Below are 18,956 nucleotides of genomic sequence, written 5' to 3'. Positions count from 1 at the left end.
CGGATAGGCGGCACTGATAGGCAGCACTAATGAGGTGTCACGGATAGGCAGCACTAATATGCAGCACTGATAGGCGGCACTGATAGGTGACACTGATGATGGGTACTGATAGATGGCACTGACTGGCATCACTGCTCGGCACTGACTGGCGGCACTGACTGGTACAACCGCTGGGCACTGACTGGTGGCACTGACTGGCAGCACTGCTGGGCTGCACTGCTGGGTGGCACTGGTGGGCAGCACTGGTGGGTGGGCACAGGTGGGTGGCACTGGTGGGCACAGGTGGGTGGCACTGCTGGGCACAGGTAGGTGGCACTTCTGGGCACAGGTGTGTGACACTGCAGAGTGGCACAGGTGGGTGCACTGCTGGGCACAGGTGGGCGGAGCTAGTGGGCGCACTGCTGGGCACAGGTGGGCGGAACTTGTGGGTGGCACTGCTGGGCACCGAACATCAGGACACTGATCATCAGTGGCCCTGATGATCAGTGCCGATCCTCGCTCTGACAACTGCCGGTTCTCGGCAGTACTTTCCTCACGATCTGACAGCGTGAGGAAAGTGCAGCCGAGAACCGGCACTTGCATTTCCCTGTGATCAGCGTGTCATTGGACACCGCTGATCACGTGGTAAAAGGCCGTGATGATCGGCATTTTACCGCAGGAGAGCGCGTTCTAGGGGGACGTCATATGACGTCCACTCAGAACTGGCCGGCCGCAGTTTAGCCGTCATTCGGCTATCTGCGGTCGGCAACTGGTTAAGCTGTTAACTGGGGTATGTGACAAATATAAAGTGTTATTCGAAATTGGCCGCAGAAAGGGAAATATTCTGTGAAATAGGGCCACACTTTAACACAATGGGGGTTGAGTTACTAAAACTGGAGAGTGCAAAATCTGGTGCAGCTCTGCATTGTAGCCAATCAGCTTCTAGCTTCAGCTTTGACAATAAAACCTGGAAACTGACTATGCACAGCTGCACCAGATTTTGCACTCTCCAGTTTTAGTAAATAAACCCATTGCATGTTGATGAGAAATTGTCATGTATTAGCATTTGCAACTAAAAACAGTTATGCTTGGTGCGCATTGCAGATTTTTTCCTTCTGCCAGTAATCTCCATAATGGAGAAAAATCTGGTGCAGCTCTGCAAAAAAAACAGCTTTAGTGAATCAGCCCCAATGTGTGTAGGCAAAGAACATACATCTCTAATTAATCACTGGTTCACACTGGATGTGGCTTGGCATGCAATTTGCATGCCCTGCAACCTGAAAATCGCATGCCAAGTCTCACCCTATTTGTCCGCAATTACAGCGGTCATATTGGTGCGGTTCCAAGTAGGTCAGAACAGCACCAATTTCTAAAGTAGTGCACTACTTTTGGTGCGATTTGCATAGACATCTGTATCAGATGTCTTGCAAATCGCACCTGGAATTGGCGGGTCGCCCTACTTTGAAATCGTGCGACTTCACTGTAAGTCGCACGATTTCCAAATCGGGTTTGATGTGAACGGAGGGTAATAGGGCAAAAATGACTAACCCTCTGTTCACATCAAGCCCGACTTTGAAATTACAGTGAAGTCGCACGATTTCAAAGTCGGAGAATCCGCGGATTTCAGGTGCGATTTGCAAGTCATCTGATACAGATGTCTATGCAAATCGCACCAAAAGTAGTGCATGTACTACTTTTGAAATCGGTGCAGCTCTGAACAAGTCGGAACCGCACCGATATGACCGCTCTAATTGCGGACAATAGGGTGCGACTTGGCATGCCAAGTCGCATCCAGTGTGAACCAGGGCTTAACCCACAAGTGCTTTTTCCATCCCTAGGTTTCCTTTATACTGGCCTATTACAGCAAGAATTTGATAATAAAGAGATTTGTGTGAATGGTTTACTCTAACACTCTTGGTGGTTAAAACGGTATTAAACCAAAAAACATTTTATTGCAGTTTACCAATCATTAGATGTGGTGGCTGCATTTGTTTTCTTTTATTTGGCTTTTTTTCCCTCTGTTTTCACTTGGTGATCTGGCCAGTATCACACTTTCGGTGTTAGTGAGATACCACTTTGGATGAATGAGCACAAGGGACACAGCAGACAGCAGCATTGTCAGTCTATGGGAAAGGGGGGGGGGGTTTAAATGTATTTGCAGATTTGAACACAATAACACATTGAAGCCAAACTCCAGCTAACAATTTCGTCCTCATGCACACTGGATGTTTTTACAGCGGCTGTTTTTGGCTGTTGATGTTTTTTTCTACAGCCAGTAAACCCCCCAGCATGTTATCCTATGTGTCCATACACACAGACTGTAATCAATGTTTTTTGGCAGGTGTGCTTTTTGGCTGGAAAAATTCTCCAGAACTAGTGGGCTTCTAAATCGCGGCAAACCAGCGTTTTTGGACTTTTTTTTACCAAAAAATTCAGACTCGCATCCCCGTTCATGCGAACCAAGGGAGGTCGGTGAGCGATATGCAGTGGGAGGGAGGTTGGTGAGCGATATGCAGTGGGAGGGAGGGAGGGAGGTGAGTGGTATGCAATGGGAGGGAGGTCAGTGAGCAGTATGCAGTGGGAGGGAGGTGAGTGTTATGCAATGGGAGGGAGGGAGGTCAGTGAGTGTTATGCAATGGGAGGGAGGGAGGTCGGTGAGCGGTATGCAGTGGGAGATACGGAGGTCGGTGAGCGGTATGCAGTGGGAGATACGGAGGTCAGTGAGCAGTATGCAGTGGGAGGGACGGAGGTCGGTGAGCGGTATGCAGTGGGAGGGAGGAAGGGAGGTGAGCGGTATGCAGTGGGAGGGACGGAGGTCGGTGAGCGGTATGCAGTGGGAGGGACGGAGGTCGGTGAGCGGTATGCATTGGGAGGGACGGAGGTCAGTGAGCAGTATGCAGTGGGAGGGACGGAGGTCGGTGAGCGGTATGCATTGGGAGGGACGGAGGTCAGTGAGCGGTATGCAGTGGGAGGGACGGAGGTCGGTGAGCGGTATGCAGTGGGAGGGACGGAGGTCGGTGAGCGGTATGCAGTGGGAGGGACGGAGGTCGGTGAGCGGTATGCAGTGGGAGGGAGGGAGGTCCGTGAGCGGCATGTAGTGGGAGGGAAGTCAGTCAGCAGTATGCAGTGGGAGGGAAATGTACATTACGCAGTGGGAGAGCGCTCAGCGGAATGTTCAGTAAGCGGCGGGAGGGCGCTCAGCGGAATGTACAGTACGTAGCGGGAGGGTGCTCAGCGGAATGTACAGTACGCGGCGGGAGGGCGCTCAGCGGAATGTACAGTACGCGGCGGGAGGGCGCTCAGCGGAATGTACAGTACGCGGCGGGAGGGCGCTCAGTGAATTGTACAGTACGCGGTGGGAGGGCGCTCAGTGGAATGTACAGTACGCGGCGGGAGGGCGCTCAGCGAATTGTACAGTACGCGGCGGGAGGGCGCTCAGTGGATTGTGCAGTACGCAGCGGGAGGGCGCTCAGTGAATTGTACAGTACGCGGCGGGAGGGCGCTCAGTGAATTGTACAGTACGCAGCGGGAGGGCGCTCAGTGAATTGTACAGTACGCAGCGGGAGGGCGCTCAGTGAATTGTACAGTACGCAGCGGGAGGGCGCTCAGTGGAATGTACAGTACGCGGCGGGAGGGCGCTCAGTGAATTGTACAGTACGCGGCGGGAGGGCGCTCAGTGAATTGTACAGTACGCGGCGGGAGGGCGCTCAGTGGAATGTACAGTACGCGGCGGGAGGGCGCTCAGTGGAATGTACAGTACGCGGCGGGAGGGCGCTCAGTAAATTGTACAGTACGCGGCGGGAGAGCGCTCAGTGAATTGTACAGTACGCGGCGGGAGAGCGCTCAGTGAATTGTACAGTACGCGGCGGGAGGGCGCTCAGTGAATTGTACAGTACGCGGCGGGAGGGCGCTCAGTGAATTGTACAGTACGCAGCGGGAGGGCGCTCAGTGAATTGTACAGTACGCAGCGGGAGGGCGCTCAGTGAATTGTACAGTACGCGGCGGGAGGGCGCTCAGTGGAATGTACAGTACGCGGCGGGAGGGCGCTCAGTGAATTGTACAGTACGCGGCGGGAGGGCGCTCAGTGAATTGTACAGTACGCGGCGGGAGGGCGCTCAGTGAATTGTACAGTACGCGGCGGGAGGGCGCTCAGTGGATTGTGCAGTACGCGGCGGGAGGGCGCTCAGTGAATTGTGCAGTACGCGACGGGAGGGCGCTCAGTGGATTGTGCAGTACGCGGCGGGAGGGCGCTCAGTGGATTGTGCAGTACGCGGCGGGAGGGCGCTCAGTGAATTGTGCAGTACGCGGCGGGAGGGCGCTCAGTGGAATGTACAGTACGCGGCGGGAGGGCGCTCAGTGGATTGTGCAGTACGCGGCGGGAGGGCGCTCAGTGGATTGTGCAGTACGCGGCGGGAGGGCGCTCAGTGGATTGTACAGTACGTGGCGGGAGGGCGCTCAGTGAATTGTACAGTACGCGGCGGGAGGGCGCTCAGTGGAATGTACAGTACGCGGCGGGAAGGCGCTCAGTGAATTGTACAGTACGCGGCGGGAGGGCGCTCAGTGGATTGTGCAGTACGCGGCGGGAGGGCGCTCAGTGGATTGTACAGTACGCGGCGGGAGGGCGCTCAGTGAATTGTACAGTACGCGGCGGGAGGGCGCTCAGTGGATTGTGCAGTACGCGGCGGGAGGGCGCTCAATGGAATGTACAGTACGCGGCGGGAGGGCGCTCAGTGGAATGTACAGTACGCAGTGGGAGGACAGGCGGCCTGCAGAGGGGCACACAGATGTAATTCTTGTTGGGAAATGTTCTATCATCCACCCACCACATGGCTGGTAATGAAGAGTTCTGGTGTAGCCTTGCTGACATGATTACAGCAGGATTTGCCCCCCTTAGTGCAGACACCCCCAGATTCCTATACTTGGCTGTGGCTGCTCTATGAATCGGGCGCCAGCACGCTTTTTCTTTTTGCGCTGCGCACGTCGGAATTGTGAGGGGAATTTGTGACATGTATGACTTCTCCCTGATTATGTTTTGTTGGTCTGACGCCATTTTCGGGGCTCAAGAAATATTTTAATGTGCTTTAGTTATGTTTTACTATACAACTCCGCCTCTCCGCATTACACATTTATTTCAGCTCCGTGCTCTCAACACCACCACAATGTGCGGGGAGAGAATACTACGGACTCTGAGGCAGACATTGCCGCCCATGAAGAAGCTTTGTAGCCATGACAACGTTTACACGCTGCCAATGACAACATTTCCCCGGCTTGTGGTGATCGGCGCTCCGGTCACGTGGTTCGCAGTAATCCAGTGAGACTGGAGCCCAGCATTCCATACATGCCTATAGCGATCCCTCCTAAGCGCCCCCTGCTGGACGCCGTTCTTTTTACACCTCTAGTGGCCGCGGCAGTATCCGGTTTCACTTTCTTTCCTGTTCGGGATCGAACTTTGCCTCTGTGTACAGAATGAGCTGATAGTGCCAGCAATGAGCCATGCTTCCCAGATACCGAGCCTGTGAGTATATGAGAGCTATAGTATGAATGAAGGGGAGGGACGTCACGTGACTGGGAACCATAGACTGCAACAAGTGACAAGGAGAAGGTTCTGCATAGAGATGGCTGAGCGCTGTCAGATGTCACATTGTCCCGTGTGTGATGGCCTCTGTCAGACCTCTTCTATCAGTTGTAACATAGGGGGTCAGGACATGGAGAATGGAGGGTGATGAGTTGTCCAGGATATGGAGAATGGAGGAAGGTGAGGTGTCCAGGACATGGAGAATGGAGGGAGGTGAGGGGACCAGGACATGGAGAATGGAGGGAGGTGAGGGGACCAGGACATGGAGAATGGAGGGAGGTGAGGTTTCAGGACATGGAGAATGGAGGGAGATGAGGGGACCAGGACATGGAGAATGGGGGGAGGTAAGGTTTCAGGACATGGAGAATGGAGGGAGGTGAGGTTTCAGGACATGGAGAATGGAGGGAGATGAGGGGACCAGGACATGGAGAATGGAGGGAGATGAGGGGACCAGGACATGGAGAATGGAGGGAGGTGAGGGGACCAGGACATGGAGAATGGAGGGAGGTGAGGGGACCAGGACATGGAGAATGGAGGGAGGTGAGGTTTCAGGACATGGAGAATGGAGGGAGATGAGGGGACCAGGACATGGAGAATGGGGGGAGGTAAGGTTTCAGGACATGGAGAATGGAGGGAGGTGAGGTTTCAGGACATGGAGAATGGAGGGAGATGAGGGGACCAGGACATGGAGAATGGGGGGAGGTAAGGTTTCAGGACATGGAGAATGGAGGGAGGTGAGGTTTCAGGACATGGAGAATGGAGGGTGATGAGTTGTCCAGGACATGGAGAATGGAGGGAGGTAAGGTGTCAGGACATGGAGAATGGAGGGTGATGAGTTGTCCAGGACATGGAGAATGGAGGGAGGTGAGGTGTCAGGACATGGAGAATGGAGGGAGGTGAGGTGTCAGGACATGGAGAATGGAGGGGGGTGAGGTGTCCAGGACATGGAGAATGGAGGGAGGTGAGGGGTCCAGGACATGGAGAATGGAGGGAGGTGAGGTGTCCAGGACATGGAGAATGGAGGGAGGTGAGGTTTCAGGACATGGATAATGGGAGGAAGATAAGGGGTCAGGGAATGGAGGGAGGTGAGGGGTCAGGACATGGAGAATGGGAGGGAGATAAGGGGACCAGGACATGGAGAATGGAGGGAGATGAGGGGTCAGGGCATGGAGAATGGAGGGAGATGAGGTGTCAGGACATGGAGAATGGAGGAAGGTGAGGTGTCAGGACATGGAGAACAGGAGGGAAATAAGGGGTCAGGACATGGAGAACAGAGGAAAGTGAGGGGTCAGGACATGAAGAATAGGAGGGACATAAGGGGTCAGGACATGGAGAATGGAGGAAGGTGAGGGTTCAGGACATGGAGAATGGGAGGGAGATAAGGGGTCAGGACACAGAGAATGGAAGAAGATGAGAGGTCAAGACATGGAGAACGGGAGGGAGATAAGGGGGCCAGGACATGGAGAATGGAGGGAGGTGAGGTGTCAGGACATGGAGAACAGGAGGGAAATAAGGGGTCAGGACATGGAGAATGGAGGGAGGTGAGGTGTCAGGACATGGAGAACGGGAGGGAGATAAGGGGGCCAGGACATGGAGAGAGGTGAGGTGTCAGGACATGGAGAACGAAGAAAGGTGAAGGGTCAGAAGGAGGTAATTTGTAGGTCAAAGGCACCTGTCAATGGATTCTGAATTCTCAGAAGTATCTCAAAATGATATTAAAACCAAACTACATTTGCCTATTAACACAAGCCCAAAGCCTGCTGACATTAACCCTTGTACAGTTCCGGGCAGTTTTTCTCAACTAGGTTTCCTTCTGAGGTTGCTAGGGGTCCCTGTAGCAGTAAATCCTGGTGGAATGATCTCCCAATTACACTGATCACCAGTGCAAGAGGACAACCTTCCACTCACCACCAATGGAAGTGGTCACTTTTACCCCATCACTTCAACTGACAACTAAGTTTAGAGCACACCACATTTTTTATTGCCTACATTACCTTTCTATGGTTACTTTTTTCCCCCAAGAATGTTTTTGAAAAATTTAAAATTTTTTGTAAGGGATTGGTAACAAAATTATCTGCATTGGGTTTTTTAAATATGATGGGTACACCACATTTTTTATTTATTTTCTTACTTTTTCAACTTATTGATCACACCAATGTATCGTAAATTTTAAGTATAACACTTTTTACTAGGGATTACCCTGAGAACCTGAAAATTATTTCAATGGTTTGTAAAGGGCAGACAGGCTGAGAGTCTGGTTTTGGGCATTCGGTATTTGTTTTTAAGATCAATAAACCTATATTTTCAGCTGTTATACATGTAAATATGACTCTGCCTCTTCAGGCTGGGATATAGGATGCAGTGACCTCTTTAGCAGAATGGTGCACAGATGAAGCAGAAAAGATTAGAGGATGAAGCACTGCTGATGAAATTTGATTCCTGTATTAACTCATTCCATGCTATATAAGATGATATACAGATATTGTCAGCTGTTTCTGATTTTAAGTCTTCGGTCACACTGAAGCCAACTTTAAAATCGTGCCACTGCTCTTTAAGTCGTGCGATTTCAAAGTCGGATGTCATTCCGACTTCAGATGTGACTTGGAAGACATCTGTACAACTTCATATACAGATGTTTATGCAAGTCGCACCTGAACTTGCAAAAAAGTAGTTCATGAAGTACTTTCAAAATCAAGGTGACTCCGATGGAGTCGGAATCGTACCGATATGACTGCTTCCATTGCAGACAATAGGGTGTGTCTTGTAATGAGATTTGAAACTTTCAAAGTGCATGACAAGTCGCACTGGTGTGACCAGGGACTAAAGGATGTTTTGACTGCTCATTTTTGCCTAGGGGTTTGCAGAGCTATAGATATACTTATCTAATCCGCCAATCCTCCAAATGCAATACCAGTCCCCACTGCTCCTGCCCCCACTAGCACGCTAGAGGTCTTGTGAATGGACTGTTCCTGACGTCATCACGCCCATAGACTGGCTCTGGATGTGAGGACGGCAAGAACAGTTCACCACTGAACGTGGGGGGGGTGCTGTTTTCTGGAGGATTGAAGGATCGGGTAAGTATTGCTTTTCTTTGCGCCCCTGGGCAAAACAAGCAGTTAATCCATACGGGCACAGCCCCACTCCGTGGGGAAATAAAAATTTTGCCCAGAATTCTTCGTTAACCACTTCCCGTCCGGCCCATGTATATAAACGGGTGGACGGGAGCATTGCTGGAGCAGGTGGCTGTTTATAAATGTCCTCCACGCTTACATGCCTGTGCGCGCTCCCTGGGAGCGCGCACACCGCGATGCAGTGCCCGCTGTGTCTGGAGGACAACGATCGCTGTACGGGACCTCTGATTGGCCAATTAGTGATCACATAAACGGGTGGACGGGAGCATTGCTGGAGCAGGTGGCTGTTTATAAATGTCCTCCACGCTTCCATGCCTGTGCACTCTCCCTGGGAGCGCGCACACCGCGATCCAGTGCCCACTGTGTCCGGAGGACACCGATCGCTGTACGGGACCTCTGATTGGCCAATTAGTGATCACATGAACTGTAGTAAGCAAGATGTCACTTCCTGACATCATTGCTTACTACCTGTGAAATCTGTGAATGATCACAGAGGTCACATGGTACAAGACTATTCACAACAGCCTTGTACCATGTGACAAGCGGTGACCAATCACAGCTCACACAGTATTCCTCAATGGCTGCAAGAATGCAGCCAGAGAGAAGGAGAAATTATTGCTTTTACACAGCCTTTATGGGTGTAAAAGCAATCAGTGTAAAATAAAAAACCTTCATCATCCCCCACAAGTAATACAGTGTCAATATAGTGACACTGTACTGCTAGGGTGATGGTATGTAAAATAAAAATAAAAAAATATATAAATAATAAAATAAAAATGTAAACAAAAATGTTTAAAAATTATAATTTTTTGGACACTGTACAGCTAGGGTGACGGTATGTTAAAAAACAAAAACATAATAATATAAAAAAAGTCAAAAAAATTTCTAAAAAATTATAATTTTTGGTTATGAACTAATTTGGGTTACTTTTATTTTTACTAAAAAGATAGCTGAATACTTTTTGGCCACGATTTAAGAAGAAAGATTATTTATTTGCAAACGTTTATAAGAAAAACACTATTTTTCAAAATTTTTGGACTTTTTTATTTTATACAGCAAAAAAATAAAAATCCCAGTGGTGAATAAATACCACCAAAATAAAGTTTTATCTGTTTCACAAAAATGCTAAAAAATTCATATGGGTACAGTGTTGCATGACCGCGCAATTGTCATTCAAAGTGTGATAGCACTGAAAGCTGAAAATTGGCCTGGAAAGGAAGGGGGTGAAAGTGTCCGGACTGGAAGTGGTTAAAAACAGTTTCTGAAAACCTTTTTCAGTTATTATATATTATCTTGGCTATTTCAATATTATTCAGGAACAAAGCAGCATTGGAAACACAAAAAAAGAGAATTCTTCATACTCAGGTGTAAGAGCTGATGCACATATTCTGTTCAGCATAAATGATGGCCTATTTCCTCCTCCCAGGCATGAATGGCTGTGCGTTGCTGAACTAGGGTATACAGCTGTGCTGTTCTAAACACGAGTACAGCATATGCAAATACTAGAACATTTTCATCTTTTTGCATACAGTGTACTCGTAGGACAGCGCCACTGTATACACAATTACAACAGTGCACAGGCAATCAATCCAAAGGCACACTGGGCATAAAAAATGCTGCTTATGCAGGCCATAGATGGGTCGAAAATTGGCCGATTTTTCGGCCGAAAATAAAATCGTCCAATTTTTTGGATCGTTAGTGGGCTAATTGTTCAGCCGTCTTTCGGTATTTTGGCAGATTTTTTTTATCGGTAAAGTTGGAAAAAAAGTTGGCTGGTTTTCGCGGCAATGATGGGCAAATCGGCTGATCTTTTTACAGATAAAAAAATCTGCGCATGAGCAGTGACCTGCAAGAGGAAGACAAAAAGAAGAGGATGAAGAAGAAGAGGAAGAGGATGAAGAAGACGAGGAAGAGGATGAAGAAGAGGAAGCAGAGGATGAAGAAGAGGAGGATGAAGAAGAGGAGGATGAAGAAGAAGAGGAAGAAGAAGAGGAGGAGGAAGAAGAAGAAGAGGAGGAGGAAGAAGAAGAAGAGGAGGAAGAAGAAGAAGAGGAGGAAGAAGAAGAAGAGGAGGAAGAAGAAGAAGAGGAGGAAGAAGAAGAAGAAGAGGAGGAAGAAGAGGATGAAGAGGAGGATGAAGAAGAGGATGAAGAAGAGGAAGAGGAGGAAGAAGAAGAGGAGGAAGAAGAAGAGGAGAAAGAAGAAGAGGAGGAAGAAGAGGAGGAGGATGAAGAAGAGGATGAAGAAGAGGATGAAGAAGAAGAGGATGAAGAAGAAGAGGATGAAGAGGATGGTGAAGAAGAAGAGGATGAAGAAGAAGAGGATGAAGAAGAAGAGGAATTCCAGTCCGGCAAAAAGTGCCCCTGCAGAGAGCTCCGCTATTTCTTTGACAGTTCCTTGACATTTATAGCGGTTGCAACAATGTATCTATTTGTTTCTGAATAAAAACATCTGTATCCTAAATGGATACAAATACATTGTTGCAACCGCTATAAATGTCAAAGAACTGTCAAAGAAATAGCGGAGCTCTCTGCAGGGACACTTTTTGCCAGCTGTAGACGGGATGAAAATCGGCCGATTTTTTTACCGTTGCTGGTAACGTCGGCCGCTTGAACGACCGATTTTTCATTTTTTTTAGAAAAAAATCGGCCGATTTTTGGTGTTTTTTATTTCAGCGTGAAGAAGCAAATGTCTGTTAGCCTACGTGTCATGTACATTTGGGCATTTAAAGGCATATTTGTAGAGGAGAGTATACAGGCAAAAAAAAAAAAAATCACATGCGTTTTTGAGAGGAGCTTTCAGGCAGAAAAACTGTTTGCCACACATAAACACACCTAAACGCGACATTTAGGTGCCTCAAGCATTTTTAAGTATACACTTTTTCTAGTGTTTGGGGGAAAACGCTTATAAACTCAAATTCATGTAAATGAGCCTAAATGTATGTACAATATACTTCATAAGAGCTTTTTTATGCCTTTTTTTTCTGCCAGACCAGTTTGGCCCAAACAAACTATTTAAAGTGGTTGTAAACCACTACGTATACCCAGTGAAGTGTCTGGCCTCAGGTCATACACAGAGATGAAACAAATCCTCCTACAGAAGTCCTCATGCACACGGGACGTTTTGATAACACTGGGAATGTTAGCTGTGTAAACACATGTTAAAAACGTGAGTTTTTCAGCTTTTTTAGTGTTTTTGCATCAGTGTTTAGCTGCATTTTGCTGTGTTTAGTGGCATTTTCCCGCATTTATTTTATTAAAAAAAAATATTTTTTTTGGTTAAAAAAAGTCCAAAAACACTGGTTTGCAGTGTTGTTCAGCGTTAGCGCATTTCTACAGCAAAAAAACTCTTCTAGAAACTCACTAGTCCTGGGTTTTTTTTCCAGCGAAAAAATGCCCCTGCCAAAAAACGCTAATTACATTCTATGTGTGCATGGACACATAGGATAAAATGCTGCGGGGTTTACTAGCTGTAGAAAAAAAATGTCAAAAGCCAAAAACAGCATCTGTAAAAACGTCATGTGTGCATGAGGACTAAGTTGTACTTGTTTATCTGTTGCTTTTCTCTACAGCCAAAGTCCAGGATTTATAAAGCTTGTTTGAGCGGTCAGAAAGAAAAAGGAGTAGAGAGCTGAAATTACACACTGCAGAGCTGAGTGAGGAGATCATTGAGAGCTGATTGGAGGGAAGTGACACACCCCCCTCCACACAGCAACAGAGCTGAGGTCAATATGCTGGAAATCCTTACCCTGTCACAATTTTTCTCTTGGGGTCAGGAAAACGTGTCAGAAGAGATCCATGCTGATAGCAAATGAACGAAACAGCAGATAGAAATGACACAGTGCTCTCAACCTCCCTGGCGGTATTCCCAAGTATAGATCGGGGTTAACTTTCAGTATCAAAAGCGGTAACCCCGAGCTACACTTGGGATTACCCTGCAGCGTTGCTGTGGGATCACTCTTGCACTTACCTTCTCCTTCGCTCCCGCGATGTCCCCCCTGCAGCGTCCCCGGCCATCTCCTCCGGCCGATGCCGGCATCCGTCGGGCTGTACGGGGGAAGGAACCTGCGGGAAATTTAAAAATGTTAAAAAAATTACATTCACTCAATACACTAAAATCACATAGTATAACATTACTGTATCAAACCATTTCACATACATTTTGTCCCGAGTGCTTTGTCCTGTGCCCTGCCTGCATTTTTACTGTTCTTTCTGCCTGGAAACTGAGAAACGTCCATGGCGTCCAAAAAGCATCCCTTTAGGTCAAAAGCGGCTTTAGACCGGCTAGAGAACAGCGATAGTAAATCAGAACCACTTGCAGAATTGAGTGATAATGATTCGTGGGGAAATTCGTCATCAGACACTGAAAACGATTCTGCGACTTTGCTCAGTGATGTGCGAACTTGGCGCTATATTTCATATTTCAGTGTTTTTGGTTTGATTATATTATTAAATTTATTATTATTACATTAATATTTTTTATGATTATTTATTATATTATAATTTATGATTTCGTGTTTCAAATTTTATTATACCCAGGATGCTTACTAGACTCTTGTTCGGACAGATTTCAGTGAATTATTCCTAAAAATTACAGGCCTACAATAAAAAAAACAACATATTTCCATGCAAAAAAAGTACTGCTTTGAGCACAGAAATACTGACATAATCATACCGCTAGGGAGGTTAATTGAGACAAGTACACAATATAGAGGGATATGCTTTGTTCATATTTCATGTCTGAGGTTTACAATCACTGTAAGTTTGCTTGGTCTTGGAATACCACTTTAAAGTTCAATCAATGCTGGAGTTAGGTTTTAAAATTTCCTGACTTTGTTAGTTCTGAAAGAACGATAATTTATAACCAGAAATTCTCCATCCAAATTGACTGATTTTTTGGGGGCTGGGTCTAGAAAGTTATGTGACATACTGTATTTGCAATTGTTAATCACTTTGAGGTATCTCACATCACTATTGTCTGGGGTTCTTTTGGGCTGTGATGATTAGACATACGTTTATACCAGTTCTGACCATGCTGGTCTTCAGAACCACATAATCACCTTAGACCAGTGTTTCTCAACTCCAGTCCTCATGGACCCCCAACAGGTCATGTTTTCAGGATTTCCCTCAGATGAAACAGCTGTGGTAATTACTATTGCAGTGAAACTGATCAAATCACCTGTGCAAAATAATGGAAATCCTGAAAACATGACCTGTTGGGGGTCCATGAGGACTGGAGTTGAGAAACACTGCCTTAGGCCAACTATATCAGTCCTTTGGACCTACCCATATACACATGCACGTCTGCAACTGCATATATATATATACTCGGTATACTAAATTATCTATTGTTAACGGTGGGACGCATGGCTATTTAGGTATCGCTATTTCCCTTACTTGTTAATAGCTACCACATATCCATTGTCTTGGCCACCATAGATCATGCAACCTATCATTTATTCACCTTTTTGCCCTCTGATACTCTCTAATTGTCATCCCAACGCAGGGCACACTTATCATACTATTATCCCTATGCAGGGCTATCCCCAACCAATATCATTAATTATTTTATATACATTTTTTAATATACAATTTTATAATATTCCTTTATCATTTCCTTTATGATTATATACACTCTTGTGTCTCTCCATAAGAGACTTTTTTTATCCACGTGTTTGCTAGCATGCACTTTGGTACATGCATATATGTCCATTCTATGGGCAGCACAGTGGCAGAAAGGTTAGCACTTCTGCCTGACAGTACTAGGGTCGTTGATTCGAATCCCAGCCACGGCACCTCCTGCCTGGAGTTTGCATGTTCTGCCTGTGCTTGCGTGGGTTTCCTCTGGTTTCCTCCCACACTCCAAAGACATGCTGGGAGGTGAATTAGCGCCTGTCTAAATTGGCCTTAGTATGTGTGTCTATGAATGTAAGTTAGGGACCTTAGATTGTACACACTTGAGGGTTAGGGACGGATGTGAATGTACAATATATATATGTAAAGTGCTGTGTAAACTGACAGCGCTATATAAGTACCTGAAATAAATAAAAATTCTTCCCCATTTCTCCTAATCGTATGTTTTTTAACAGTACTCCTAATTGTCCCATATTGCCGTTGTCACCAATGTTTACTTTCTGTATATTGCACTGATCCTATGTTTTTAATGTTATCCTCACGTTATTTTAATGTTGCTAAATTTGTCATCTCATGTATACAAGTCCTTTTGCCAGTGTTAGACTAGTATCTCCCAGTCACAGATGGCTTCTCGCTGCTCAGTGACAGATCCTTCCTGTTTTTCTCTGCCCCCAGCCCTGTCCATCAGCCCCCCCCCCCCCCCCCCCCCGTCGCTCTACAAAAGGCTCTCCCACTTCTTTGCTCCTCCTTGCCTGATGAAAGAGCGCCGGGCAGACGTTGGTTCTGCAAATGCTCAGAAACGCGTCGCACACCAGTGATGTCAGACGCCGAACGTGACCAACCCCGGACATCTTGGAGACTCAGCCAGGCTTCACTGGACATAGCACCATCTACTGGCGGACCTAGGCTACCTCCTCTCTGGATCAGTCACCTTACATCTGGCTAGACGTTGTACATCACCTCCCTATGAGCCTGTTTTTAAAATCTAAGATGTGAGTTGCTACTTACCTTCTTATTAAATATTATCACAGTATACACTTAGGCTATGTTCACACTAGCGTTGTGTGCAGGCAGCAGAGAAGCGTTTTTACCACTTCCCAAACGCCTCTGCACATTATAGCACATGGTGCTGTTCTAACGGGAGCGTTTGCATCGCGTCGCGGCAAAACGGACGCCTCTGGTCGAGTCAGGAGGCGTTGAAGCCTCCTATTCTCGTCTATGGTGCCGCTCCGCAAACGTCCGGCCAGCGTTTGCGGTGCGATTGCAACGCGGTTGCGGGGCATTTGCGGAGCGGTAACACCACTCAAACTGCATTATAGGCATTTGTGGGGCGTTATTAATGCTCGGCAAATGCTTAGCAACCTCCGCTAAACCGCGCATGCGGCGTTTGCGGAGCGTTTGCCGAGCGTTAAAAAATGCTCCGCAAACGCCGGACCAACACTTGCCAAATGCTATAGGGGCGTTTGGCAAGCGTTGGTAAAACAGCCAAGTGTGAACGAGCCCTTAGAGGGGCTGTGTTGTTGGGATTTACTAAGAGCCCTTTCATATTAGAAACGGCATGTGAATCGCACAAGAACGCTGAGTGGTTCCTGTACAATTCACATTCAGTTCTGTGCAGTGCGATTTCAGCCAATTCATTTTGAATGGGCTGAAACTGCACCAAACCAAAAGTAGTGCATGCACCAATTTTTGAAACACACTGCGTCTGGATGGCATGGTACTTTTGTACTGCTTCTATAGGAGTTTAGTGTTTTGCCTGTAGAAGCAGCTCACTGTTACCCTATGTGTCCATGCACATTAGGATGTTAGGCGTTGGGACAGGGTAGGGACCTCCAACATATTGAAACCCTTTTTTTTTGTTTTAGTAGTTTTCTGGTGGAAAAAAATGCAAAACACCCCTAAACACTAGAACAGTGGTTCTTAACCTGGGTTCGATCGAACCCCAGGGGTTCGGTGAGTCAGTCTCGGGGGTTCGGCGGAGGTGACCCACACCCGACTCATATGATTTGTGATGACATGCCCCGCTTGTCCATCATTGGCTGCAGGTGGTCACGCAACATCGCTTAGCCCAGTGGTCGGCAAGCCGCGGCTCTTGTGTGCCGGGCGCCCGCTCCCCTCCCTCCTCTCGGGCGGCAGGGACTCAAATGCAATGATTGGCCAGTCTCGCTGCCACTCACATCCTGATAGCCAGTGATTGGCTGTCAGGATGTGTGTAGGCGGGGCAGCGTGACGAACGTGAGAGGAGCTAGGCTCCTCTCACAGTCCGCCCTGAAGACCGGAACGGCGCGGGAATACAGCGAGAGGAACGCGCGGAGCAAAGGTAAGTGAATTGACACAGGGGGGACTTGGGGACTTAATATGGGGGATGAATTAATATGGGGAATGAATTACTATAAGGGGGATGAATTACTATATGGGGGATGAATTACTATGGGGCATGAATTACTATATGGGGGATGAATTACTATATGGGGGATGAATTACTATATGGGGGATGTATTACTATGGGGGATGAATTACTATATGGGGGATTAATTATTATATGGGGGATGAATTACTATATGGGGGATGTATTACTATATGGGGGATGTATTACTATATGGGGGATGAATTACTATATGGGGGATGAATTACTATATGGGGGATGTATTACTATGGGGGATGAATTACTATGGGGGATGAATTACTATATGGGGGATGAATTAGTATATGGGGAAGGAATTACTATAGGGGGGATGAATTACTATATGGGGGATGAATTACTATATGGGGGGATGAATTACTATGGGGGATGAATTACTATATGGGGGATGAATTACTATATGGGGGATGAATTACTATGAGGGATGAATTACTATGGGGGATGAATTACTATATGGGGGATGAATTACTATGGGGGATGAATTACTATGGGGGATGAATTTTCATACCGTTTGTTACAACATATCTTTGCGAGCAATCCTTTTCGAGGATGCTGGACATAAAGACGAAGAAAAGGAACAGACTTTGTTGCGAAAATGACATGAGAGTGGCACTTGCCAAGGTAATGCCGCGCATTTCTGAACTGGCCTCTGAAAGACAACAGCAGAAGTCACACTGATTTGCGGTAAATATTCATTATTTTGTTTTTGTGTGAAAATCATGTTTTAATGGTTTTGTTCTTTGTTCTTAATGGTTTTGTTCATTTTGTGCACCTATGTATAAATATATACCTATGTTTTGAATTTTAAAAATCATATTTTATTTTTCCAATTAAGAAGGGTTCGGTGAATGCGCATATGAAACTGGTGGGGTTCAGTACCTCCAAAAAGGTTAAGAACCACTGCACTAGAACAAACAACACTCACAATTAGCGTTTTTTTCTGCCAAGGAAACTGGTGTTTTCTTCAAGCCCAGTAAGCATGGAGTGTTAAGGACCTTTTCACACTGGAATGTGGTGTGGGAAATTCTTATTCCCATGCGGTTTCCCGCACTGCTTTCCGATTGCGCTGCCTTTGCGACCTGCAGTAGGTGCCAATACAAAGGTAACGGCGGTGCAAAAGCAGTGCTTTTTCCTGCACAAAAGTACCATGCAATTCCGCTGCAGTGCGTTTCAAAACGCAGTGCATGCACTGCACAGAACTGCATGTGAATCGCACAGGAGCCACACAACATTCCTGTGTGATTCACATGCAGTTTCTTGTGTAAAAGGGCCCTGAAGCTGAATTTCAGTTACCTTTCTGGTCCAGGCAGCCTGGCCCTCCTGTGTTCACACTTGCTTCTTCCTCCTTTCTGCACACTTTACTGTCTGTGATACTGCAGTGAGATGATGCCCCTTCCCCAGCCACATCCAATCAGCAGTCCTATGCTGCACTATGAGCTTCCCCTCACTCCCATTGGCTGCCTCCACCTGCCAATCTTTTCCTTTTTGCAGCTTGCCTAGGGGAACCTAATTAGCATGAACACACCCACTGAATGGGGAAAGGCGGAAAAAGCCTGCAGTGATCGGTGTTCTTTGTTTCTGGCTCCTCCCACACAACCAGGGAGGCAATTTAGGGACTAGTTTTAAGATGAATTTTAATTTTCTTCTATTTGCCTTCCCTAATCCCCACCCAGCCTTCATCAACAATGCTGACCCCCATGATTGAAAGAATTGAAATCCAGTGAATAAAAGGCCAGAGACCATCGGGCCGGGGAAAACAGAGCTAGATGATGATGGACGTCCTCCAGCCATAAAATTAAATGGACTCCATCTGACTTGCTGCAGCATCTAATGCACACTGAGAGATTCACAGTGTGCAATGAAATCAGAGTAAGCCGTTTCAGTAGAGGAGATGGTAAAACTGTGCAATACTTGCTGCACTCATGTGCTGTGTTCTAATTCCAGAGCAGTGACGCCGAAAACTGAACACCAGCCTAATCTTCTGCCTCATTTCTGGATGGAGGACATCCAGCATCATCAAGCTCCTTCCTCCGCAGCCTTATTGTCCCTGGCTGCCCTTTTCATTCTTTCAATCCCAGAGGTCCAGCATCACATGTGGACATTACCTTGGGCATTCTTCATGGAAATTCAGTCTGCCTAGAAATGTCCACTCCTCCAGATTGACATGCATTCATCAAAGCATTTTGATATAGCAGTGCTCTCTGAAGAGTGATTGA

The 18,956-nt window shown here is 47.0% G+C and overlaps 1 protein-coding gene across 1 annotated transcript in view; it reads left to right on the top strand.

The window, feature by feature from the left end:
* Window positions 1-5,368: 5,368 nt before the first annotated feature.
* The window catches only part of CARD19 (caspase recruitment domain family member 19), an 83,903-nt gene continuing 70,315 nt past the window's right edge, over window positions 5,369-18,956 (top strand). Inside the window, exon 1 of the mRNA XM_089681842.1 lies at window positions 5,369-5,494. Coding sequence (XP_089537968.1) covers window positions 5,473-5,494 — 22 coding nt within the window. The 5' untranslated portion in view covers window positions 5,369-5,472. The remainder of the gene's footprint in view (window positions 5,495-18,956) is intronic.

Source organism: Staurois parvus, unplaced genomic scaffold (genome assembly GCF_062004578.1).
Source record: "Staurois parvus isolate SC_StPar_1 unplaced genomic scaffold, SC_StPar_1.0 ptg000282l, whole genome shotgun sequence".
In the NCBI taxonomy this organism is placed as follows: domain Eukaryota; kingdom Metazoa; phylum Chordata; class Amphibia; order Anura; family Ranidae; genus Staurois; species Staurois parvus.
This window is presented reverse-complemented; position numbering and strand designations above follow the sequence as displayed.